This window comes from Orycteropus afer, unplaced genomic scaffold (assembly GCF_000298275.1).
Source record: "Orycteropus afer afer isolate SDZICR_OR568_19922 unplaced genomic scaffold, OryAfe1.0 scaffold00048, whole genome shotgun sequence".
Taxonomy (NCBI): domain Eukaryota; kingdom Metazoa; phylum Chordata; class Mammalia; order Tubulidentata; family Orycteropodidae; genus Orycteropus; species Orycteropus afer.
The window spans coordinates 4,500,236-4,526,111 of NW_006921635.1; the positions used below are offsets into that span (position 1 = coordinate 4,500,236).

The 25,876-nt window shown below is 43.8% G+C and overlaps 1 protein-coding gene across 1 annotated transcript; it reads right to left on the minus strand.

Moving 5' to 3' along the window:
• Positions 1-930: 930 nt before the first annotated feature.
• On the minus strand, positions 931-19,288 carry ANAPC7 (anaphase promoting complex subunit 7). The gene is made up of 11 exons (XM_007938157.2): positions 19,089-19,288; positions 15,775-15,961; positions 14,411-14,530; positions 11,046-11,157; positions 10,622-10,775; positions 9,673-9,815; positions 7,820-7,937; positions 7,070-7,266; positions 3,712-3,936; positions 2,806-2,956; positions 931-1,120 (listed from the first exon to the last, which is right to left on the minus strand). Exons 1-11 carry the CDS (start codon positions 19,286-19,288, stop codon positions 931-933), a joined length of 1,797 nt encoding a protein of 598 aa, XP_007936348.1.
• Positions 19,289-25,876: the final 6,588 nt, after the last annotated feature.

Genomic DNA, 25,876 nt, shown 5'->3' on the forward strand with positions numbered 1-25,876 from the left:
ATCCAGCAAAGAACACTGAAACTTGACCTAGTCAAAGAGCCTGGCAGAATTAGGCCAAATTCTGGCCAACCAAAAATGCAAGTGGCTGAACCACGGGATACCTAAGGGCCTCCAACCCCCCTGCTCCCAACACTAGGGGAAGAAAGGGAGACTAGTTATGGCAAGTAATTCTGGGGCTGCATCAGTATTTTCTGAATAAGAGACCAAAGACAGGAAGAGTCTATAAAAGGCTTCCATTCTGATCAACCCAACAGCATCACTGTACAAAAAATAGTTTTATTAGTTTATTACTCCAGGTCCGCTTCTGCTCATGCTCTGGGTCACACCTGTTTCTCAGATCTGCCCGGGCTCAAGGCAAGTTACCAGATCAGCAAATAGGAAAATGATTCTGTAAAACAGCAACTGTCAGTTTAAGGCATTACTAACGTTGCAGAAGGAAGCGAGGTGACTGGGGAATCTGGACAGCCCAGGACAATTGATGCTGGCAACAGCTGCTGGCCTTCTGAAAGGGCTGGCCCGGGCCACCGTCTGATTGGAGAGAGGACATTCTTGCTCTGGATGATCGGTCACTCCTTTCAACTCATTTGCACCACAGAGAAAAAGTTGTCTATTCCTTGAGCTCTCAAAAATAAGTTATAAAAAAGCACATCTTGTCCCAGAAGCCCCGGCACGAATGCAGGCCTCACAGAGCTGACGGAGTCCTCCCTGGCTGCAGGAGGGGAAGGTGGAGATATATGGAAGGCTGGTCAGGCTCAGTTCTTACAAATGCAGACACCACTAGAGAGACGGACGGAGCTAGAGGGCAGAGTCCCCTGCTGCAGTCACATGCTGCGACCGCCTCCTCAGGAGCAGGTTCCTCTCCGGACACCTTCAGTCCACCATGCCATGCACAGCACAGGAGGCCAGTGTGGCCCAACGCAGGCGTCTGCCTCACTGCATGCCAAACCACTGTTCCTGGTCAGCCCACTGGGCCGCCTCACTGTCGCTGCCCTCCAGGTCCCCTTCTTCCCCACTCCCTTCCATGTCGTCCACATCCTCCTCCTGAGTGGCATCCGTGGGACTCTCCTCCTTCTCCATCTTCTGCATCCCCTCTAGAGACTTCTGGTCATTGGGGTCCAAACTAGGGGACAACAAAACAAAGGAGAGGCCTGAATCTCTGCCTGGCTTCTTGCTGGCTGACTCGTCATCTCCCTGGCACGGCAGTGAAATGACCACACAGTCACAGAGAAGCTGCTAAAGCCTGGCCTCTCCAGACAACTCCGGGTTCCACGGGCTGCATCGAGGGGGTCCACCACTAGAAGTGAAAAAAGGCGTCTTTGCCTAATGTTTACAATTCTCAACTTGAGTTTTTCTCTATCCATGTTTACAACTTTTTCATACTCATTACCCCAAGCATTCTGTTAGAGACAGCTAGCAAACAACAAATGAAAAAGTGGCAAACAAACATTAATAGGAAAATGCAAATGTAATTTCATCTAAGTACTGAATTTTTGAGCTATGGGGTTACAAAAGTGTTATTTTCTGTAAAATCGCTCCATGTTATAATTAAAGATATCAGTATTACAGTAGTCAATCAAAAAAATCATGCTACACCATGCAACAGATGTATAAACTCCTAGATCAGACCTCAGGGCCCCATGGCTAGGTAGTCCTGCATCCAGACATTCAAGCTAATCAGCTCAGTCATTACATGCACCAAAACCCCCAAAAGTCCAGCACCTCCCAACATTTAACATTCGTCTTCTAAGCAATCCTGCCTCTTGCCTTTGTGACCATCCTCCATGTCAACAGGTGTTAATCCCTAGTCAATCCCACCCCTAATGGAAGTCTGATGTTTCATTTTCTCACTTGCCTCTGGGCTTCACAGTAGATAAAAAACATTCTGGAATCATATTCCTACTCTTATAGCTATGACTGATTTGTAATATCTCCTTTGAGATCTTCCACACAGCTCTTACCCCCATCCCGGCGTGTCCCACACCCTGGCTGTCTGTAGACTGCTAGGAAAATACTTAGCATATGATACCAATCATGCTGCATGGCTAACCCCCTCAGACCGTGAGCTCCTGGCAGCCCTCATGGTGACTGAGATGCCAGGCACATCATTGGTGCTCAACTGTCTGCCGAGTAAGTAAGTGAATGTGACCAGACTCAATTACAGACAGGCCTTCACCATAACCTTACACACACACAGCCAACCCTCAAAGAAATCACTTCTATATTAAGTAGTAATAATACCACTATTTATTAAGTATTTACTATGTACCAGGCAGAGTGCTAAGAGCTTTACATAAAATGATCATGTAATCCTCATTTAATACCTAATAAGGTAGGTAGGTAGAGACAAGGAAATCTGTGAGTAACTTGCCCAAGAGAACAGCGAATAGGTGATGAAGGTCATATCCAAACATCAGAGTTCAAGTTCTTTACTACAGTAGGTAGAAATGTGGGAAAGTACTTACAATACTTTGATTTTAAAAACCAGAATATAAAATATACTACTTACAACCCTATAAAAATATGTGTATGTGTGGGAAAGGGCAGGAAGGTGACCTAGACAAAAGACAGCAGAGGTTATAGATGTGATGCAGGTGAGCTGTGAGTGAAGCCGGTTTTGTGTGGCTAACATGCTTCACGAAGACATTTTCAGGAGTCCTGGATTCACAAAGAACTCTCCCTCTGTTACCCTCATCACTGTCGTCCACTCTGGGTGCAGACCGCACATGTGTTTCTAGAACACCTGTCAGAGTGTCACTGCCTCCTCTGCCCTCCTCCTCAACCTCCCCCCGGAGGCTACGTGCCTACCTTAGTGCTATACTATACTGGTCCATTGCTTCCTGATACTCATTGACCGCTACAAGGAAATCCCCTAGGATCCGATGCAAGACACAGTCACTCTGATTAGCTAGTGCGTTCCTCAGCAAAGCAATTCCATCTTCGTATTTCTGTTCTCTGCCTGAAAAGACAAAAACCCCTCATTTTCCTACTTCAAGAACATTTTGAAAATACATTCCCATCTCCAGTCATCGACACAGAACCACAATGATGAGCATAATCTGACCCTCCATGTGTGGAGGTCATCAGAACAATGGTGCTGCAGGAACGTGGAGCAAGCCCATCTGAACTCCTACCCCATCAGGAGACCTGAGGTGTGAGTTCTGACTTTCTAAATGTACTCTTATTCTTAGTTCCAAATGTACTGTATTTGCCGAACTAGCCCAAACCCAGGTGGTGATCCTAAATCAAGACTGAAGAAACCAAGACTAAAATGGAAGTCAAAAGAGAAATTCAAATGGCTCAAACTAGTCCAAACTGCCTGAATCCAGCTGTGTTCAGCCCAAACTAGTTCAGGACAGCTAAAACCAGGTCAAAGTGAGTTGAACAGGTACCAACTAATTACAGCTGGTGTGAGCAAGTGTGTGTGTGTGTGTCTGTGTGTGGAGGGGGCAGTTGAACAGGTACCAACTAATTACATAATTACAGCTGGTGTGAGCAAGTGTGTGTGTGTGTGGGGGGGGGCAGTTAAAGTCAGCCACCACCTGCCAGGCAGGGGGAAGCCAGTTCCATGTGGCTGTGCTAAGTATCATCAGTCCACGCAGGGGGCAGACAGAACTTGTCTGGTCATCTGAAACCAGTGGGGACTGAGGAATCCAAATGAGGTCGGGAACAATAAAAATGAACAATGAACAGGTCAGAACAAGATGCACTTACTCAGTAGCTCTGCTTTTTTCACCACCGCTTTAATGTAATCTGGCCTCTGGGTCAAGGCTTTATCTAATAGAGTTTTGGCCTTCTCCTGTGTAACTGGGTCTTCAAGACAAACAGTGGCTAAAAGGGTGAGAGTCTGTGCATTCGCTCCCAGGGTTTTGTAAACATTGTTTGCCATTACCATTGCTTCACGAATACTGTTGGAGGCTAAGTAACATTCGATGAGACCTGGGAAAATAAAATGTAGAGTGAAGTGCAAGTACATTATCATTCCAAGCCAAGCTTCCATGCTGACAGCCTTCTAAACAGCAAGCCTTCAAGTTTGCCTTCAGGCAAAGGCAGGCCAGTGGAAAACTGAAGGGGAGGTTAGACGGGAGGGTGTGTTGATGGAAAAGCTAAGAAGTTCTCTTCCCCAGAACACTTGATGGATATGGAAAAAACCCTGCAGTGCAGAGCAGCTTGGCTACAGAAGGGAACAAACAGGCCTAAGGAAATGGCAGCAGGGCAACAGCCCGCCTGGACATGAGAGGAACATACACAAACAACACCAGCCATTAGTCTATCTGCCCTTGACCATCAACATGTATGTGGTCACACTGTCCAGTTGCATTCAGGTTTGGTCGAGGTCCAGTCCATCCCAGATTATAAGAGGGGAAGGCATCTACAGCCCAGTCAAACATCCAGTCCTACAAACTAAATGGACCTACTGGCAAGCTACCTAAGGAGAAAGGAAGACTTTTTCGTTTGAAAGACAGAAAATTATTTCTATAACTAAATGGACCTACTGGCAAGCTACCTAAGGAGAAAGGAAGACTTTTTCGTTTGAAAGACAGAAAATTATTTCTATATTTCAGACCCTTCAACTTGACGGAAAGCGCTTATCAGATGGAGCAAATATACTGAGCTATGCAGACCCTCTTCTCCCACTCATAGCACGATGTTCTATGGGTCACTTCCAATAGAGTCAACTCTCAAGTAGTCATGCTAAGTCGGGGAAATCAGAGAAAGAACTTTTTGGCACAAAGCACTCATCAAAACAGGGAAACAGCTCAAACTCCAAACCCACACAAGCCCTGGCACATTGTTTGTGCATACTCCTCCAACCCAGATGAACATCGGCAGCATCTGTAACATCTGTGCACACTTGACCATGTATCTTCACAGCTTCACCAGCAGCCATCCAACTCTTAAGGGCAATGTAAGGGGTTCAGAATAAGGTTGTCTGCTCTTATCAAGTAGTTTGACTTCCCAGCTAAAGCCCCAAAGGAATTTCAGAAGGAAATGGAAAGAACACACCTTACACCCTCATCCAACAGAACAGGTGTCCTCCTAAGAAGATGGAAGAGGCAGCTAGACACAGAGGGAAGATGGCCTTATGAAGATGGAAGCAGAGACTGGAATTAGGCTGGCACAAACCAAGGAATATCTGCAGCAGCTAGAAACTGGGAGAGACCCTGACAACACCTTGATTTTGGACTTCTAAACTCCAGAACTTGAGAGAATAAATTTATATTCTTTTTAGACACCCATTTTATGGTAAATTGTTATGGCAGCCTAGGAAACAAATACAGCTAGTAAATGGCACACCCTTCATTTAAAAATGTTAATGGAATGTGTCAATGAAGGAAGCATGATTCACCAGTATAATGAGTGTGCTGACCACAGCTTGTCGAGCATTTGCCATGTGCAAGGCACAGTACTAAGTGCTTCACACAGGATATGACTGTGTGCAAGTAGGAAGAGTGGGATTTGATCCCAAACTTGTGCTCTGACTTAGATACTCTCAATTTGCAAACTTTCTTCTCCTGCTACCTTGGAGTTGGAGACCCTCAACTGAGGGTGACTTCAGTATCCCAAGGAGTTCTGGTGGCATAGTGCCTAAGGCATCTGACTGCTATCCAGAAGGCTGGTGGTTCAAACCCACCAGCCACTCCTTGGAAGGAATATTGGGCGATCTACTTCTGTAGAGATACCACCTCAGAAACCCAAGGGGGGGGGTCACACTGAGTCAAATCCACTTGACAGCAGTGAGTTTGGGTTTTTTTTGGGGGTGGCAATTTCCGTATTCCATCAGAATAACCTGCAAAGGCTGTGGAAATACTGAAGGTTTGTATCAAATATCAAAATTTTTACTAGTTGTATTATGATGAAAATATACATAATAAAACAGACAACATCTGAACAATTTCTACACCTGTGCAAAAAAAAAAAAGCCCCTCCATCTCACTAACGCAGGGCCTCCACCCGGAAAGGACGGATGCTCCACTGGGGCTGCAAGAGGTACCGAAGGTGTAACCAGCAACTAGAGATTCCTCCTGGCCCAAGCCGCCAGATGGTAGCTTTTGGGAAGGCAGCCCAGAAGTCTCACCAGCCCACTGGGGAACAACCCCTGGCCTCAACAACTCCAATCAGCCTCAGTGCCGAGTGTTGTAGAGGTAGGTTCCTGACTGTACTCCCAGGCTCTAGTAAAACAGGCACACTGCTGAATGGGAGGCCAGGATCCTCCATGATCGAAGACTTAATCTGATCCAAAACCTGTGTTTGCTGGGGTTTAAGCACAAAGGCAACACCCTTGCCAGCAAATCCCCAACAGGCGCCACTCTTGGCTACCCACAGAGAGCTGTCCCTTACCCCAAGGCCTATGTTTTCCATCTCTCAAATCTGAACTCATCTTGTTGTTAAGAGCAACTCACTCCTAGACTCCTGGGTTTATTTTTAAGTCCTTATAAAAACTGCTTTGGAGGAACTACATCTTGTAAGCTCTATTTTAATGTCTGTGACTGAGTCACCAATGTTGCTGAAGCTGGCATAGCTCCTTTCAACTCCGAGGGTCAGTTCACATGAACTTAAAATATTACAGAGAGAAACAAAGAGTGACCCTGATCGTGCCCAATTTGGAGGTCACAATGAACAGACTGGTTCCCACACCACCATTGCCGTATGGATGTGGAGTTCCCCACATCCATACAGAGTCCCGTTACTGAGTAGGACACATTTTTTGGGGTGGCAGGAGGGACGAAAACCTACCCCTACCCAAAACAGAGTAAGAAAGATGGAATCTGAAAGTTCTCTGGAGGGAAGACTCCAGGGGTGCCAAATGCAATGGTTCCCCCACTTGTCTGCATACTGCTAATACCTAGAGTCTTTACAAAATGCCAATACCATTTCCCAAGCCCACCCACTCAATTTAACCAGGATTAATTACTGACTGTGATGCGACCTACAACAGGATTTTTCAAAGCCTCTCAGATGATTCTTATGCACAACAATGTGTGGGCAAAGTTGGCTTAATGAAACTGTCAATCTGAGTGCCTTGCCACACCTGTAGGATTCACCCTCTCATCTGGATTTTCTCTCTTACCTTCGTAACAATCTAAGCGACAAGGCGCAAGCCGTATGGCCTCCCGGAAGTGAATTATTGCTTCTTGTACTCTGCCCATGTTCCTAAGTGCTGCTCCCTTAAGTAGCAAAGCTTGAACACTGTTACTGTTGAGTTGAATGGCCTTGGCCCCTAAATAGAGGGCCCGGGAGTAGCGTTTGCTATAGAAGCTGTGACACCTGGAGAAATGGGGGATGGAGGAAAAAAAAGCCAAAAGTGACCTGAAAGAAAACTCTAAAGAAACTTCAAGCAAAAGGCCAACAAAAGGCTGTATGCATGCTCCATATTCCAAACCACACTTAGAGCTTTAAGCTAAGATACTGTGAGAAAGTGAAACAAACACAAACAAAAAATCCTGTAAGTATTTAAGGGAGAGAATCTTGATGGAGAAGGGAAAAATTAAGGGAAAGACCCCGGTGATTTGGATGTAACTTATCAGAGGAGAGACCCCGTGAAACCAGGTCAGTGCAAAGCACAATCTCAGGCTGATGGCACACTAGCTCCCTCTATGTCACCCCTGTGCAGCAAGCAGGGGCTCCGATGCCCATTTTCTGAATGAAACAATAGGCTCAGAGAGGTAAACAGCAGGTCCAGAGTCACAGGCCATGATTTGAATCCAGGTCTGATTACCTCTAAAACCCATGCTGTTAATCTGTATTCTATCCAGAAGGAGCCACAATTTCCCAAAGACTCGAAGGAAAACTGAGGAGAAAGGCAAATGGCCAAACATACCCAGAGACCACCCAGGGTTCTGCATGCTGATCTGAAATATTGAAAAGGCGGCAGCCGAGGTTCTCCACGTCCTCCAGCCGCCCTTCTCGAGCCAGGAGGTAGCCATATACGTCCATCCCTAGGAAGGAAGGACGCAGGAAGAGGAGGCTCTCTGAGCAAAGCAGCAGGGTCCTTTCCAGAGGATCAGCAAGCAGACACACCCCAGGGCCTTCCTCCACCAGCTCCCACCCCACACCAGGCTCTCGCTCCCAAGGGCCTGTACCCTTTCCATTATGGGCTCCTCCACCTGCATTATTCCTTTCCTAGTATCTAGTTCACTAACTCTTATAAAATCACCTCGATAAAGGCCAATCTCATGCAAAAAAATGAAGGAGCAGAAGGCCCTACCTCACAATCTGAGATAGCCTGTTATTTTTCAGGAACTACTTGTCCCTACACCCTGTGGCGTGATACACAGCTATCCAAACTCATTACCAGAAAAGGCCAAAAAAGGCATCAAGTCAGTTTCTCTTCCCAGAGCTCCAGGCAGTCAGGAGTAAAACACTCGATGTGCTGAAAAGGCCAGCTCGTCTCACAGAGACTTGGCCTGTTCCAGAGAAAGCATGTAGTGTTCTCCGGAATCTAGTTCATTTAAGATCATCCCCTTCTAGACTCTCTCTAGTTTTCAAAACAAAAAACAACTCACTGGTGTCCAGTCAGTTTGACTCACAGGAACGCCTCCTTGGGTTTCTGAGGTGTTATCACTAAGGAAGTAGATTGCCCAACCTTCCTTCCAAGGAGTGGCTGGTGGGTTAGCAGTTAAATGCCTTAAGTACCACGCCACCAAAGCATTCTGTAAAAAGGGCCCTGCTCAGAGTGGTCACTCACCTCTTGCCACCATTCCCCTCCAGTCTTTGTTATTCCTTTACATGCCCATGAAAACTCCCCCTCAAGCCAAGATTATAGCAACACTCCCGGCTGGTCCCTGGACTCTGGTCTGAGCTTCCAATGCCAAGCTGCCCACTGCTACAGACTAGTCTTCCTAGAACACCCTTTTCATCATGGTCACGGGCAGCGTGGAGAGGAGGAATAAGCCCTGGCCAGCAGGGAGACCCTGAGCCAGTAAGGTCATTCTGGGCCTGTTGCCCCACCTACATGTGGTGAAGCTCTCCTCCCCGCCCTGTCACTCTCTTGGCTTAAGAGCCTACAAGATGGTTTATTGTCATGAGGCCATGTTTTCCTCATGACCTTTTTTGGTCCTTTACAGACAGATTTCAGCCTATCTATCCACTTATTACCACTCTTCTGGCACAAGCCTCCCACTTACTGCCTGTCACCTGACAGCCTCCTTTGGAAGAGCCCTTGCTTAGTCTTCCAGCTACATTCTTCTTTCAGATCAATGATTTTTTCAGTCATTGATTCCTGATTACTTCCTTTAATCTCCTTATCCCTTTCCTAGTATCTAGTTCACTAACTCTTTTTAAATTATACTAATGATCCAGTAAGATAAAATTCCCTAAAAGGCTCCTCTCGTATTATAGCTCTGGGAATACAATCCAAATTCTCAGTCAGGCACATCATACATTTATAAATTTTAAGAAGGGGCTATGACCCCCTGAAAAGAAAAACAAACAAATAATGATCTGTGGGAAGACAAAGCCTGAATTTAAGCAAAAACAATCATTCAAAATGGGATTGCCTAAGTGTTACTGACATGCATGAGACCTAACCAAAGAGGACAAGCTAGTATAATAAGCTTCACAAAAGACTTCTATGAAAAGTGGTATCAGAAGCTCCTGCTACACTTTGTCCCTGTCTTCTTTGATCTACCCCCACAGAAGTCATGCCCACCCCACCCCAAGAATCACACTTACCTTTGATCAGGTAAGGATCCAACATCTGCGCTTGTTCAAACTTGAGAACAGAGTTCTTATTGTCTCCGGCTCGGAAGTACAGATCTGCTAAGCTTCCCAGCAGGTCCACGTTATCTCGCAATAAGGACTTTTTCTCCAGTGAACTTTAAGACATTAAACATTGAACTTTAAAATCTATTCTAAATCCTCCTCGTCAGATCTGGGTGATGGACACCTGGCTACTATTTTCTTTTGAGTATGTATGAGATAAGGTCACTAGAAGTCAGAATCAACTCAAAGGCAATGAATTTGTATTCCTGGTTTTTGCTATTTGCTGTAACAGAACTTTAAAAACTACGGAGCACTCAGATTTCCTTACTTAAGCTTATGATTTAAAACAAAGCTATACAGGCAAAGGTAGCAAAAATACAGAATAAAAGAGAGATCTTTCACTACCTATGAAGCACTTTCTACTTACAGTTTTTCAGAGGACAATATATACCAAATGACATTACATTTAATGTCACTCACAAGTGACAGCTACTTATTATTGAAGCAGATGACGTTAACATACCCCAGTCTCTTGTCCTTGGTCTTTCCTTCACTAGAATGAAAACCCCAGTTCTCAGGCAACCCACATCAGACAGTGCAATAAACTATGTTTCTGGTGCCTTGAGACAGACTTTCATCCAAAGTTCAAGCTATGACACACACACTAGGAAATGTGCTTTGCAGCATTACTACCTTTCTAAGTACAGAACTGAACTCAATCCCAAGGTACATTTTAATAGGGGAGCAGAGGTGATTACATTTGGGACCATTCAATATATTAAGGCCAACAAAGCCTGGGACAACTGACTGCAACACCCAAAGATGAACATCTTGTTTTTCTGTTTTGCTAATTTATATACAACAGGCCTCCAGACAAGGAAAGGGCCTCAAGAACATTAAATTAACCCATGGCTCTCACCAGATGGTATTGATTGCTCTCGAGTTGTCACCAGTGTGCACAAAAGCATATGCTTTGATCCATACAGAGAGCCAGTCCAAGTTAGGCACAGTCTGGATCACGTTCATTGTCATCGATGCCACCTCTACACCTTTTACAGAAAGGGACAGCAAACCTGTCCAAAAGAAAATGGGAGAAAGACGATAAGGAATCCTTTCTCCACAACCTGAAGCAACAAGCTACCCTCTGTCCCAGCTCCACAGGCAGCCTCATCGTATACTCAGCAAGATGCAGATTCAGTATTTCTGGGGCAGCAACGTATGCAGCAATAACACTCTGGAGGTGCGGCCTGGACAACAAGTGATTCTAATATTTAGCCACGATTGAGAACTGCTGCCCTTAGACAACAAACACCCAATGAATGGCAGGAGAGCCTCTCACCTACCTAGAATGGCATCCAGAGCTAACGGGCACTGCCTCAGCACTTCCTTATAGCTGGTGACAGAAGGCCGCTCCTGGCCAGCCTTCTTGTATAGGTTTGCCAGCATCATGTTTATCTGGAATAAACAAAAACAAAAGACAGTAAGGGAAATGTGCACGGCCAAGAACAGACCTCACCGTGAAAAACTCTTATTTTTAATTACCAGCTATTCTCCTACGTTTTACTGCAATCTACCCACAGCCTCAGTCTTCAACACAAAACAGAAATAAACATCTCTAATTTTTCCTAGGTCCTGCCACCCCCTAAGAGAAAAAAAAATTCAATTATCCTCTCACCAAACCAAAAGGCAACAATATCCGGACCAAAGTTGCTGCCTCTGAAAACTGGAATAGCATTCATTCGAGAATTGTTACAAAATTCTAGTTACCTTTATGCTTTCTTAATCTCAACACAGCAGATGTGCTACCCCAGAAATACTCAGGTTTACATACTTTAAATGCAGCTACTATCAAGGCAGAAGAGAGTGAGAAACTCTTAACACAGCTAGTTGAGAAGATCAAGTGAATTTTCCCCAAAAAGGAAATGACAGCTACAGAAGTAAAATACTTGGCTTCTCTCTGGCCATCATTCTAGTGCTACACTCTGCCTTTGTAATGCTTAAAGCATTAGACCCACAGGCACTGTCTGACTTGCCCAAGTAGTACTACAAAAATCAAACGGTCACTGACCCACAGAAGTGACAATGACCCTGATCTTGGTTACACTACTTAAACCCAGTCAGGTGAGAGCAGACAGCTGAATTTTTAGCACAATCCAAATGTAACTTAGTAAAGCTCTATTAAAAAGGTCCTTTCTAAAAATGCAACAGGAAAAGTTTGAGAAAACGTAAAGTCCTAAAGAACACAGAAGTCACCAGGAGGGATGAATGATTTTGATAGTACAAAGAGAAAAACAATATCCCCCTTTCAAGTTAACAGATTTAAAGACAGCACAGCATCTGCCAGATTATTGCCTAAGAAACAGCCAACAGGAGGGCACGAAAGACAAAAAGCCACTCCCCGGTCTTGTCAGTTGTCTGTGGCCTGATATGCAACTTAAAACCCAGATACTAACTCAAAAGAATGGATTTCAAGATGAAGGGCATCTGGTCCAGTTACAGAGCTGCAGTACATAAAACCACCCAGCATGGCATGAACCCGCACTCACTCAAACAAAACAATGAAATGCTGGAAATGGTACTTTTTTTTTTTTAATCTGGCCTCAGATTTTCAATTTCAGGCAATTTTGAAAACGCACAGGAAGGTACTTAGAAAAACTCCAGCACTGGTCTCAATACTTGAAAAGAATAAAAGGTTAAATTTAAGATCTTTTCTTGACTGCTTGTTATTATAAACTGTGACTGATGGACCATTTGTCTGAACAAATAACAAAATTCCCTTTAAGCTACTTGACCGTCATTTTCAAAGAAATGAGTTCTGAGTACTGTCTAGCAAGAAAGTCAATTTTTTAAAAATACAGATCCTTACTTGGAACATCATAAAGCCACCAGTTAAAAGCATAGTGATCAATTTCAAAATTGAGTGAGAAACTGTATGCTAGTATGTTTATCCTTAAAAGCTGATGCTTGAAAGAAAAAAAAAAAAAAATCAAAGCTTTACGGAAACACTGTAACACTGGAATTGTCCTGTAATATGTGAGGCAGTGTGTGGTGACGTTTACTATACGTTAACAGATGTTTATTCAGACGTTTATTTAGACGTATTTTGACTCACTCCTTGTCCTGTACACAGACTGAGAAGCCAGTTAACTCCTTAATGGACAAGAAAGAAATACTGTAAATATTACTGGTTGATGTTGGAGGCGCATGTCTTTGCTCCTGGTTACAACAGCTCTACAGAATGAAGGGCATGCACCCCTGACAAACGCACTGGTGGTGCCTGTGAGAATGAGGACTGGAAACAAAGCACCTCACACCACAAGCTGAGCCTTTTTACACTGTTCATTTTCCAAACATGTCCCCAAAATGCCCCCAAGTTAATAAGGAAGAAACAATGGGACACTTCCAATAACATAAGGGACAGGAAGCATTCAGTTTATAATCATAATGGCTTCTTCCAAAAGGAAGATGGCTTGAGAATGGTAGCAGTCCCTATTCGTATAAGTAAAAAAACTCCTCTTGGGGTAAGGGAGGGCTCCTGTAGGTTACCAAAGCACAGTTTAGTCCACTGCAACCAAGCTCCCTATATGACAGGTCAGTCTGTCATATGTTCACAAATGTTTTTAATAGCAGCCACCACTGTAGACTGTATTTCTGGGGCTATAGCCTAGTTTTAAGAACTCAGCAAAGAATAAGTAATTTCTCAACCAAGGGGTGTAAATAAGCTCTCATCAAGTATAACTAGTTACTCTGAAAACTCTGCAACACTGGTGAAGAAGCACTAACAGACCCCAGGTCCTTAGTGCTTAGATGCCTTTTCCTTGAGGGGCACAAGGATATTTATGAACATCTTCATATAAACTCCTTATTGTTAAGCACAAGTTCCATGGAATAGTTTTTCAGTGAAAAGAGGAGGGCAGGTGATATAAAAAGTATTGTTAGAATATTAAATATTGATGTAAATTCCATCCTTATAGCAAGGATTCTCAGTCTTCTTCTAAACTGGACTTAAAAAAAAAAAAACTGTGATCAAAGATGTTTCCAGAACAGGACTTTAAAAAGTATTTTCATACAAATGAATGTATTTATCTTCCACAAAGTTAGCAAAGAAATTATTAGTATCCACATCTCATAAATAAGGAAAAAAACAAATGAAGCTCAGAAACTAGTAACTTGCCCAAGTTCACAATGCACACAGCTTGTACACTCTTAACTCAAGACGAGACACCAGATCTTTGGATTTCAGTTAAAAGTGTTTTCTTCATTATGATACACTGCCACATCAAACATGAATATATACACTATATACAAATTAGTACTAAGAAGCCTTGTGGTCTTGATTTAGGAAAAAAGAGGAGAGGATTAATAAAAATCTTTTCATTATTAAATGGGCACACACACGGAATTAAAAAAAAAGTTCTATAAAAAGTGCTGCTGCCACTGGAAGTGTTTCACAAATCATTACTTCCTAGAGTAAGAAATATCAGAGAAAAATAAGCCCATGTAGAATTCTGCAGCTACCACTTTCATCGGCTGCATTTTCAGGGTCATAAGAGAGACAGTCAACTATGTCCCTTAGCCCCACTACATCAACAGGGGGACAAAATGAAACAGTCCTGAGTAAAATGCTTGATGGATTCCTTGATGCACAGAGAAAACACGGAGGAGCAGGGTGGCAAGACGACACCAACAGAGTGTTAATTCAACTTACTTTGGGAGTTCTTTGTCTTGAAGGGATTCCATCAAGTATAGCAATCGCATCCTTATCTTGCTTTAGCATTGTATAGCACTCAGCCATTTTGTATTTCACTTCAATTTCAGATGGAAGACACTAAAAGGCAATGAAAACACCTCTTCAAAATATCACTTCAACAGTTAGCCATTTCCCAATTCGTCCAAGGGACCGGTAGACCATGCGATCCTCAGCCTATATGGCCATCAAACCAGAAGAGCTAGATGGTGCCCAGCTACCACTGTCAACCACTCGGAAAGGGATCAGTGCAGGAGATCCTGGATAGAGTGGGAGAACAATGTGGAACAAAACTCAAAATCATAAAAAAGACAAGGTTTACTGTCTGATGGAGCCTGGTGAGATCCCTAAGGCTATGGCCCCTAGTTAGCCTTCAGGTCTGGAAAGTACTTACTCCTGTGGCTTCCAGCTAAATAATACACAAGCATACAGGGTGAACATTTACATCAGGTAGATACACTCCTCAGAGTGATTAATCATGGGAGAACAGAAGGGCAGAGTTTACACAGAGAGACAGCTCGAGTGCACGCAGGAATGTATAGGAAAGAAGGTTACAGGGAAGAGGTAACTATGGGGAGGAAGTGGGAAGAGAGCTGTTATACTTTGGAGAATTGCAGTCAATGTCATGAAACAAAGTGTGTATGAATGACTGTATGGAAAATGTATTTGCTCTGTAAACTTCCACACAAATCACAATAAAAATGAAAAAAAAAAAAAACAAAAACAAAAAAACCCTGCACCCAGATCACAATAAAATACTAAAATGAAACAACAACAAAAAAGTTAGGCATTTCCTCAAAACATTAAACACAGAGTTATCATACAACCCAGCAATTCCATCTCTAGAAATGTACCCAAGAGAATTGAAAACATAAATTTACACATAAATTGTACACAAATGCTCACAGCAGCCTTACTCACAATAGCCAAAAAGTGGAAACAATCCAAATGTCCATCAACTGATGAATGGACAAATGAACGGGGTCTAACCACACAATGGAATATCATTTAGTCATAAAAGGAATACTGATACATGGAACAACATGCATAAGCCCTGACAACATGCTGCCGAGTGAAAGCAGCCAAACACAAAAGACTACATATTGTATGATTTCATTTATATGAAATGTCCAAAAGAGACAACATTATAATTTAACCAAATCCTTCTGATGGACACCTTTCTTTCCAATGATGTATTACTATAAACAATGCTACAATCAGTACCCTTAGTTAGATTCCCTGTTGTCAATCTATTGCCAGGCTGTCCCTAGATTCTGTCAGTCTCTCTCTAAAAAAAAAAAAAATCCCACTTTTAGCTTCATTACCTGACTCTGTGGAGTAGACGCAGAATTTCCAGTTGAAGGTCTCACTTTGGAAGTTTTACTTAGAGCTTTCTTCTGCTGTAAAGCCATGGTGTACTTACTCACAGCATTCCGATATTCCTTATCATGAAAGAGAGAATCTGCATGATATACCAAAAGCTGGTACTTCTGAGAAGGGGAAAACAGCTCACTAGGAAAACAAAAAAAAGTACAATCCCTACATGGGTTATTTTGAAATTAATGTATGAAGAACACCTTCGTACTGTCTACATAAACCTAGCACACAGCCAAAGCCACTGCCATCAAGTTGATTCCAACTGATAGTGACCCTACAGGACAGAGTAGAACTGCCATAGTGGGTTCCCAAAACAGTAAGTAAATCTTCACGGAAGCAGACTTCCTCCTCTTTCTCCCGTTGAACAACTGGTGGGTTTGAACTGCCAGCCTTTTGGTTAGCAGCCCAATCTTTTAACCACAGCTCCTAACCTGGCAAAAAGTCAACATACCTTAAATGCTAGTACCTACACTGAGAGGCGTGAGAGTCACTCTATACAAACACAATCACTACAGTTAGGGTATTATCTTGAACTGCTGCTTTAATATACTTTACTTTTTCCTTTATTTGCTATAAAAGCAATGGATACCTGTAAGTCAAATCCAGTAATAGAGAAGTTTATAAAGGAAAAATGTAGTAAGCCTTTCTCTTCTTTTAAGCTAAGCCTTCTTAATGTAACCTCCTGAAATATAGCCTTCCACATACTCTGTTCTTAACATTCTACTTCAAGGATAATACAGATGTAAAGGACAGGAACCACAACAACAGAACTGTACAACTAAAGAAGGGTAGGATAACTTGGGTAAATGAAACCTCACATTTTGGATCCTTTTTAAGAAGTTAAACATAAGACATCTGGAGAGACAGTATTTGAAAACTCTTCAAATACTGAAGAAATTGCCATATAAAAGAGAATTAGCCCTGCTTGATACCACTTTTTTTAAAAAAAGGCAAAAGTAAACTTTAATAGCACTTGAAGAATTCTTATCTTCTTGAGTGTTAGGGGTTTAAGGACAGTGTAAAGGATCCAATATTTTCCCAAACTTTTTCTTTAACCTTGAATACTGCTCATGAGCATAACTACCTAGAAGCCACCTTTCTTAAATCTTAACAGGAAAGTCATACTTTTAATCTCTAATCCCACCCTGCCCCGCTCCTCCCAATTCCCAAATTAAGAGATGCTTACAGGGTTTTCTTTGACGGGCAGAAGCTAAGCTGCTTAAAATGAAAGAACAGAGGGAGTCAAAGAACTCTAGACAAATGGAGGTGTATTCAAGAATAGGTTCCACAGAGACAGAAAATAAATTAGTGGTTGCCAGAGGCTGGGGGAAGGGCGGATGGAGAGTAACTGCAAACAGCTGTTGCCTCTGGAGAAGGGAATGGTCGGGAGGAGTTCAGAAGCTGGGGACAGAAACTACCAGGCATACACAGTGGCAAAGGACAGTGCAACAGTTGCCTTCTGTTATACAGATGCCAACTAACAACCCTTTCTGTACTGTTCAAACTTTTTAAAACTATATGCATCTAACTGCTTGTTCAGTAAGGAATTTTAAACTGTAAACGACAAAGGTCAGAATTTAAACATGTCAATATGTTGTGTTTGCTCTCCTTTCCCAATACTATCCTCTAGAGTCAGAAGCTGTCAGTCAATCTTCATATGAAGAAGTCTAGGCGAACTAAACTTAAGGGTAGCTAGAGGCTCAGACTGCTTCAAACTATCCTCTAACATCTTCAGGAAACAATGAGTAATGACTGAATGGTGTGTAAATCCCCAATGGTGGAAACCACACGCTTTGGCAAATCACTTGCAAGCGAGTGAAAGGCTCCAGAATAAACACTGAAGGCTGACAGAGGCCAGGGCTCCTTGCTGTCAACATTAAGTGGATGGTGGTAAAATGATGGGTCTCACACAGTGACACCCAAAGCACACTAATGGAGATGAAATGGGGAGCAGCGGCTCACTGCAGGCACTTAAGGCTTTTCCCTTCTGACCTGCAGAGCAGGCCAACCACACTGGGTCTATGCAGAGCAGAAGATTCGATTGCAATGTCATTTAGACTGTAGTGGGTCAGCATAGAGGCTAGAGGCAGAAGACCAGGGTCTCATCCTGGCTCCCCCACCAGACGTGTGAACATGGACAAGGCACTTCATCTACCCATTTCCTTACCACATTCAATAAACACGTGAGTGCTTACTGCACACCAGGCTAGGGGCTGAGGGCACAACCGTGAACACAATGGATAAAGCCCCCACCCTCATGATCCCTACAGGTTGGCAGCCAAGTAGACACAGAAGAAATAAGGAAATAACTTCATCACGTGGTAAGAGTGAAGCACAAAATCAAACAGGGCAATGGGACTGAAAAGCAGGGATAAGGGGCTATTCTGGTGGTCAAAGAAGGGCTCCCCGAGAGGGAAAGTGGAACTGAAAGCCCAATGAGGCAGCAGGAAGGGCAGGGTGAAGCCCCTGAGGTGAGACCAGGCTTGACGTGTTCAACTCACATTAAGGAAGAGCCAACGTGGCTACAGAACAGCTAGAGGGGGAGAGAGGAGGTCGGGGGGAGAGAGAGGCGAGGTCCAGCCTTGCAGGCTATGTTAAGTGCAATGGAGGATGTTAAGCAGGGGAGCGACCTGCATTCACAAGGAATTAGCCCGGTGTTTCACCAGTAATAAGACTCAGGAAATGGCCCCGGTGAAAATACGAAAAGGCACTGCTCTGCATCTCGTGCGAGTCCCTGCACTGGACATAAAAGGGTCACTCCCACCCATTATGGGCACCGCCCTTTTTCAGGGGCGTGCCGATATACTCAAGGCAAAAAATCAGTCTTAAATGCTGGACGAAGGTACAAAAAACAGGAGGCTGGGCCTCCTGGAGCTGCAGCGGAAAAACGTTCTTCGGGAAGGTGCCGGCAGGCGAGGTTTCAGCCCCAAGACGTTACAGCTGCTCTGCTCGGCGCCAAGTGCCTCAGGAAACCCATCGCTCCCAAATTTCGGGGGAACCCACTCCAGGGACCTCCTCGTAGCCTCCTGCCCTCCATTCCTCGCAGGGAGCGCATCCCAGCGCCTGGCAGAGAGCAGACGACCAGTGAGCTCAACTTGAGTGAGCTTCCACGGGGGATCCACTCGACAAGGCCTTCGCTGCAACTTGAGCCTCATCTGGGCCCCACGGCCACGCCTTCCCTCCTGTCCCAGGCCCCCTCCACCCCCGCTTCCAACCCGCGCCGCTTTCTCTTAGCCCCAGGCCGCTCCCTGCCTCAACTCACGGGTTATTGCTACTCATCGTAAGTAACAAACTGCTGAGAAGCCGCACGTTGGAGTGCAGCCCCGCGGCCGCCATGTCCCTCACGTGGTCTATCACATTCATTCTTCCCGGCAAGGCCGCGGGAAGCGGCGGCAACCGCGCGAAAAGCCCGTAGGAGCTTCTTAGGGAAGACTCCAAGATGGCGGCCGCTCCGGGGTCCATCGGGTCCACATGCGGCACCACCTCCAAGAAAATAGGCGTCTTCTGTGGTGCCTGCGTTAAAAAAACTCAGTTCCTGGAGTCTCCTGAGTGCGCCCCCTGTAACATAATGAGGAATATGATATATTTTTTTAAAGCAAAAATTACCTCATCATCCTAATCAGCAAACTTTAAACAAAAAGCCAAACTCACTGCCATAGAGTCAATTCCCATTCAGAGCGACCCCCCCTTGGTTTTCCAAGGCTGTAAATGTTTACAGAAGTAGATGACCCCATCTTCTTCCCCAGAGCGACTGATGGGTTTGACCTACTGGCCTTCTGGTTAGCAACCAAATGTCTTACCCACCACCAGAGGACCTTACTTTATTGAGGGCTCAATGGGCTAGACCAGGGAGGCCCAACTGAAATGAGTCCGAGGAATGTGTGCCTCTCAGAAATGAATACATTTGTCTGTATAGACATTTATTGAGGAGTTCTGGTGGCGCGGGGTAAGACGTTGGGCTGCTAACCAAAAGGTCGGCGGTTCAAACTCACCTGCTGCCTGTCAGAGTACTATGAGGCAATTTACTTCCCTAAAGATTTACAGCCTTGGAAACCCTGTGGGGCCGCTATGAGTCAGAATCCACTCGCTGTCAGTGAGTTTGGTTTTGGTAGTTTATAGGCTATTATAAGTAAAATTGAGTTAAAAAACAGCATAAAAATAAATAAAATTAAATATAGTAGGGGGCGGAAAATCCCCAAAAGCTGAAATTAAATACTTTAATCAGGCGCCAGGGGCAGTCCTAACCGCTTTTCCCGTTGTGTCAGAGTAGTAGGTTGAAGGCACCACGCCCCTTCCTCGCAGGTGTTTTGTGTTCCTTCGGGAGTCATGCTTTACCTCTTGGGTAGATGGCTTCGGTGCAAAAAGGCACATTCTACTATGAAATTACTCCCTAGCTCAGCGTGAATGAAGGCTTGATCCAGAATGAGCGGGTACTCATGATAACCAGTATTTGCCTGACAGAATTGACATTTTATTCAAGTTTTACACGATTTATTGCATTGGATGGGTTATGGACCAATCAATCTATAAGGTTGAAGTTGTCATTACCTTTTTATAGGTGGAGAAAGTGAGGCTGCCTGCCTGAATTTTGTGCCCTATTTTTATAAAAATTGTGATTTGGGTGAAACTTGACAGAGCAAATTGGTTTTCCATTGAACAATTCATACACATTTTGACATTTCATGATACTCTTTGCAATCCTCATAATGTAACCATTTTTCCCACTTCCTCCCTGTGTTAACCATTTCCCTTCGGCCTTCTTTCCTATCCCTTCTGCCTTCTGAGCTTTATCACTGGCCAAATGCTGCCATTTTAATCTCATATGGTTGATTGTTCTGTTGTTGGTAGATGCCCTCCAGTTGTTCGGACTCATAGCGACCCCATGCACAGCAGAACAAAACGCCACCCCATCCCGCGCCAGCTCCATGATCCTTGCTGTACTTGAGCCCGTTGTCGCAGCCACCGTGTCAATCCATCTTGTTGAAGGCCTTCCCCTCTTTAATCGACCCTCCACCTTACCAAGCATGATATCTTTCTCCAGGGAATGGCCCCTGCTGACAACGGGACCAAAGTAGGTGACGAACTCTGGCCATTCTCACTTCCAGGGAGCATTCCGGCTGCACTTCCTCCAGGACAGATGTTAGTTCTTTTAGCAGTCCATGGTACTTTCAGCATTCTTCTCCTGGTATTATTATTCACCTTGTAATTCCCTGGTATTATTATTCACCTTATAGGCCTATCATTTGGCTGAAAGTTGAGCTTATGGGAGTGAGTTCAGTTCTAGGCTTGCAAGCTGTCTAAGGGCCATAGTCTCAGATGTGGCAAATTTTTCAATGGCTGCCTTGGAATCAGACATTCTGATTCCAAATCCCCTCATGACACAGTAGTGAAATATATCACAAACTCAAATGCATTTGAGAGCCAGGGGAAGTAACTGAATGACGCAGTTTAGATGTTTGAGTTAAACACAATAAGAATGAAACTCTTCACCAAAAAAATAGGGCCTGTGGCTGTTTTCTCTCAGAAGTTTATTGAGAAATGGGCTTTATGAATCTCTGTAAATGTATCCTTATGTTTAAGACTTTTCATAACTATTTGCATTGGTGCTTCAAAATCACAATCAGTGCTTTTTTAAATAACTGTGAGCTTGTGCTCCGGTGATTGATACACTGACAAATCTGTTTATGCTGCCCATTGAACAGGTGTATGCAAACAGGATCAGTTCCCTTGGTGACCCTTTCCTATCCCTCCCTGCCGTCCGAGCTTGATCTCTGGGCAAATATTCCCTTTTTGATCTTCTGTGGTTGATTGTTCTAAGGAATGCATACCTCCCTGCTGTACTTGCTCCATTTATAGGCCTATAGTTTGGCTGAAAGTTGAGCCACAAGGGTTACTTCAGTTCCAGGCTTGAAGGGTGTCTAAGGGCCATGGTCTCAGGGGTTCCACCAGTCTCCATCAGACAAGGAAGTCTTGTCTTTTTTATACGTTTTAGTTTTGTTCTGCAATTTTTCCCCCATTTTATCTGGGACCTCCAATTGTGTGATCCCTTTCAGGGAGGTCAGCAGTGGTAATTGGGCCCTATCTAGTTCTTCTGTTCTTAGGGTCATGGAGGTTGGGGTTCAAATGATCTGTTAGTCCTTTGGACTCATTGTTTCCTTGCATCTTTGATTTTCTTCACTCTCCTTTACTCTGGACAGGGAAAGACCAATAGTTGTACCTTAGATAGCTGCTCACAGCATTTAACACCCCAGTCAGTACTCATCAAAAGAATGTATTTTCATTGTTTATTTTCTGAACATGAAAATCAAATTCATTGCTATCAAGTCAGTTCTGACAGGGACCCTGTAAAGAGAAAGTGGAACGGCCCCAAAGGATTTCTGAGGCTGTAAATCATTTGTGAAGCAGACTGCCACATTTTTTCCTGTGGCGGCTGGTGGGTTTGAACTGATGACCTTTGGGTTAGCAGCTGAGCACTTAACTGATGTGCCACCAGGGCTCCTTTCTGGCCATTACTTCAGTGCAGCTTAGACTTCTTCCTTCGGTACCATCAATTCTTGATCACATTATACCTCCTGAAATAGTTGAACGCAGACCAATTCTTTCTGGTGCAATGACTCTGTGTATTTCCTCCATCTTCTTTTTTGCATATTATTTATTTTTTTCAATTTTTATTTATTTTATTGTTGTTGAGAATATACACAGCAAAACGTACACCAATTCAACTTGTTTTACATGTACAATTTAGTGACACAGGTTACATTCTTCAAGTTATGTGACCACTCCCATCCTCCTTTGCCGAGCTGTTCTTCTCTCATTCATATAAACACAGTGCCCTCTAAGGTTCCTATCTAGTCTTTCAATGTGCTGTTGCTAGTTTGACCTAGTCCTTAAGAGTATCATGCTCAAGGCAGACCTTTTTTACTAGTTAAGCTAAGCTGTTGTTCAGTTTTAAAATGACTTCATTGGATACTTTTGATTTAAGATTTAAAGATTATCTCAGGACAATGGTTTGAGGGGTTAATTCACCCTCCATGGCTCCAGAAAGTGTAAAGTCCATGAGAATTTGAAATTCTGTTCAGCATTTCCCCTCTTTTTATCAGAATTCTTTTATGGAATCTTTGATCGAAATGTTCAGTAATGGTAGCTGACAATGTAAAGGTCTAGTCTCATGGCGAAGGAGGCAGTTGTTCATGGAGGTAATTAGCTACACATTCTGTACCCTCCTCCTGTTTCTGACTCTCCTTCTTGTTGCTCCAGGTGCACAGAGACCAATTGTGGTGCCTTGGATCCCTCCTCCTTCTTTTGATGCTTCCTGTGTTATTCAATATTCTGACCATGTTGTTGTTGTTGTTGTTTGCTGTCAAGTCGGCCCCGACTCATAGCGACCCCTCCTTGGGTTTCCGAGGCAGTATCACTACGGAAAGTAGGATTGCCCAACCTTCCTCCCGAGGAGTGGCTGGTGGGTTTGAACCGTCAGCCTTCTGGTGAGCAGTCAAGTGCCTTAGGCACTATGCTACCAGAGCTCCTATTCTGACCATAGAATCCTTCAAAGTTGTAACTTGAGGATTGAATTTTTTCTTCAGCTCTTTCCGCTTGAGAAATGCTGAGTATCTTTTTCTCGTTTGGTTTTCTAACCCCAGGTCTTTGCACATTTCATTGAAATACTTGACTTTGTCCTCTTGAGCTGCCCTTCCAAATCTTTTGTTCAGCTCTTCATCATTTTTTTCCATTCACTTTAGCTACTATGTTAAAGAGTAAGTTTCAGAGTCTCTTCTGACATCTGTTTGGTCTTTTCTTCCTCTCCTATCTTTTTAATGACCTTTTGTTTTCTTCCTGTATGATATCTTTGATGTCATCCTGTAACTTGTCTGGTGTTGTTTGGTCATTAGTGTTCAATCCATCAAATCTATTCTTGAGATGGTCTCTAAATTCAGGTAGGATATACATAGGGTAGGAGCTCTGGTGATGTACTGCCTAAGGAATTTGACTGTTAACCAGCAAGCTGGTGGTTCAAACTCACCAGCCACTCCTCAGAAGGAAGGTTGGGCAATCTACTTCCATAGAGATACGTCCTTGGAAACCCAAGGAGTGGTTGCTATGAGTTGGATCTGACTCAACGGCAGTAAGTTGCATTATACACCAGGTTGTACTTTGGCTCTTGGTTATAGATTATAGGCAAGGTACCAATTTACAACCTCTACTGTCAATCTAAAATACTTAGATTTATAGCATACTATAATCTAAACTGTACTTAGGTTTCTATCTGAATTGGTATGTTATTGAACCCTGCCACAGACCCACTGACCTTGGAATAACCAACGATCATAGACCTAAGGAACGTTTCAGTTGAAATGGCCACACCTCCTCCTACACACATCCCCTGACAATTCCTCTGCCAAGTGAATCTCCTCTGATCTCTCAATTTTCAGAATGGGGTTTATTATTTGAACAATCCATTTAATAAGTAATGAACCTACAGCCTTGGACAACTCTCTTTCACTGTATTTAAACCCATGATTGTTAGTAAGCTCTTCTCAGGTCTGTAAACTTTGGCAATCAAGGGGGCAGAGTGGCTGGGATGCTTCTCAGCATTCCCAACAATCCTGCACCCACCTTGATGTCTGTAAACGCACAAGGGCAGGTGTCATCTCAGTCTTCCTCACTATTATGTACTCTGTGCATGGTATATAGTAGGGGTTCAATAACTATCTTATAATGAATGAATGAGGAGCATGAGTCAATGACCTCTCACGCTGTTGTTAGTGCCATTGAGTCGATTTCCTACTCATAAAAAACCCATGTGACAGAGTAGAACTGTCCCATAGGGTTTCCTAGGCCGTAATATTTAAGGGAAGGAGCCCTGGTGGCACAGTGGTTAAGCATCTGGCTGCTAACCTAAATAAAAGTCTGTGTTTCAGACCCACCAACCATTCTGTAGAGAAAAAAATATGGCCATCTGCATCTGTAAAGAGTTGTAGCCTTGGAAACCCTATGGGACAGTTCTACTCTATCCTATAGCGTCACTGAGTCAGAATCAACTCAATAGCAATGGGTTTGGTTTTGGGTTTGGCATCTTCACAGAAGCGGTTCAGCAGCAGGTGAGTACTTAACCCTTGTGTCACCAGGGCCCCCTGACCTATCAAATACCTCATTTAAACCAAAGGTTTAAAATACATGTAAAAATGCTTTATAAATCATGCTACACAATAGAAATGTGATAAATCATTATTATGAGACATTCATTGTTAATTGGCTCCTCTTCGACTTCCAGCAGCTGGACAATGAATAGGGAAGACCGAAGAAGAGTTGATGCTTTTGAGTTGTGGTGCTGGCGAAGAATGCTGAAAGTACCATGGACTGCTAAAAGAACTAACAGATCTGTCCTGGAGGAAGTGCAGCCAGAATGCTCCTTGGAAGCAAGAATGGCCAGACTTCGTCTCACCTATTTTGGTCATGTTGTAAGAAGGGACCATTCCCTGGAGAAGGATGTCATGCTTGGTAGGGTGGAGGGTCAACGAAAGAGGGGGAGGCCTTCAACGAGATGGATTGACACGGTGGCTGCAATGATGGGCTCAAGTATAGCAGGGATTGTGGGGCTGGCACGGGATCAGGCAGTGTTTCGTTCTGCTGTGCATGGGTCGCTATGAGTCAGAAATGACTCGACAGCACTTAACAACAACAACGACTTCCAGCTTCTTCACCATAGTCAGTCATCACACAATCATTCAAAATGTATGTATTGTGCACCTACTACTGTGTGCCACAAAATGTTCTACACCAGGAAATACAGCAATGGACCAAACCAAAACCCTTGTCCTCATGGAGCCGATACTGTAATCAGAAGAGATAAGCAAAGATTGTGAGCCACCCTTACAATCATTGCTCAGTCTAAGCCCATTATTGCAGCCACTGTGTCAATCCACCTCAATGGGGGTCCTCCTCCTCTTTTTTTTGCTAACCCTCTACTTAACCAAGCATGATGTCCTTCTCCAGAGACCGGTTCCTCCTGGTGACATGATCAATATACCTACAAGGTTGAAACTCTATGCT

What these genes read in the sequence shown, in the direction of transcription:
- ANAPC7 (XM_007938157.2), bottom strand. Translation starts at nt 19,288, where the DNA reads ATGGACCCCGGAGCGGCCGCCATCTTGGAGTCTTCCCTAAGAAGCTCC. An exon ending in ACGATGAGTAGCAATAACCC is followed by an intron (nt 15,962 to 19,088) that starts GTGAGTTGAGGC and finishes TTGTTTTCCTAG; the next exon opens with TGAGCTGTTTTCCCCTTCTC. An exon ending in CGTCTACTCCACAGAGTCAG is followed by an intron (nt 14,531 to 15,774) that starts GTAATGAAGCTA and finishes ATTGCCTTTTAG; the next exon opens with TGTCTTCCATCTGAAATTGA.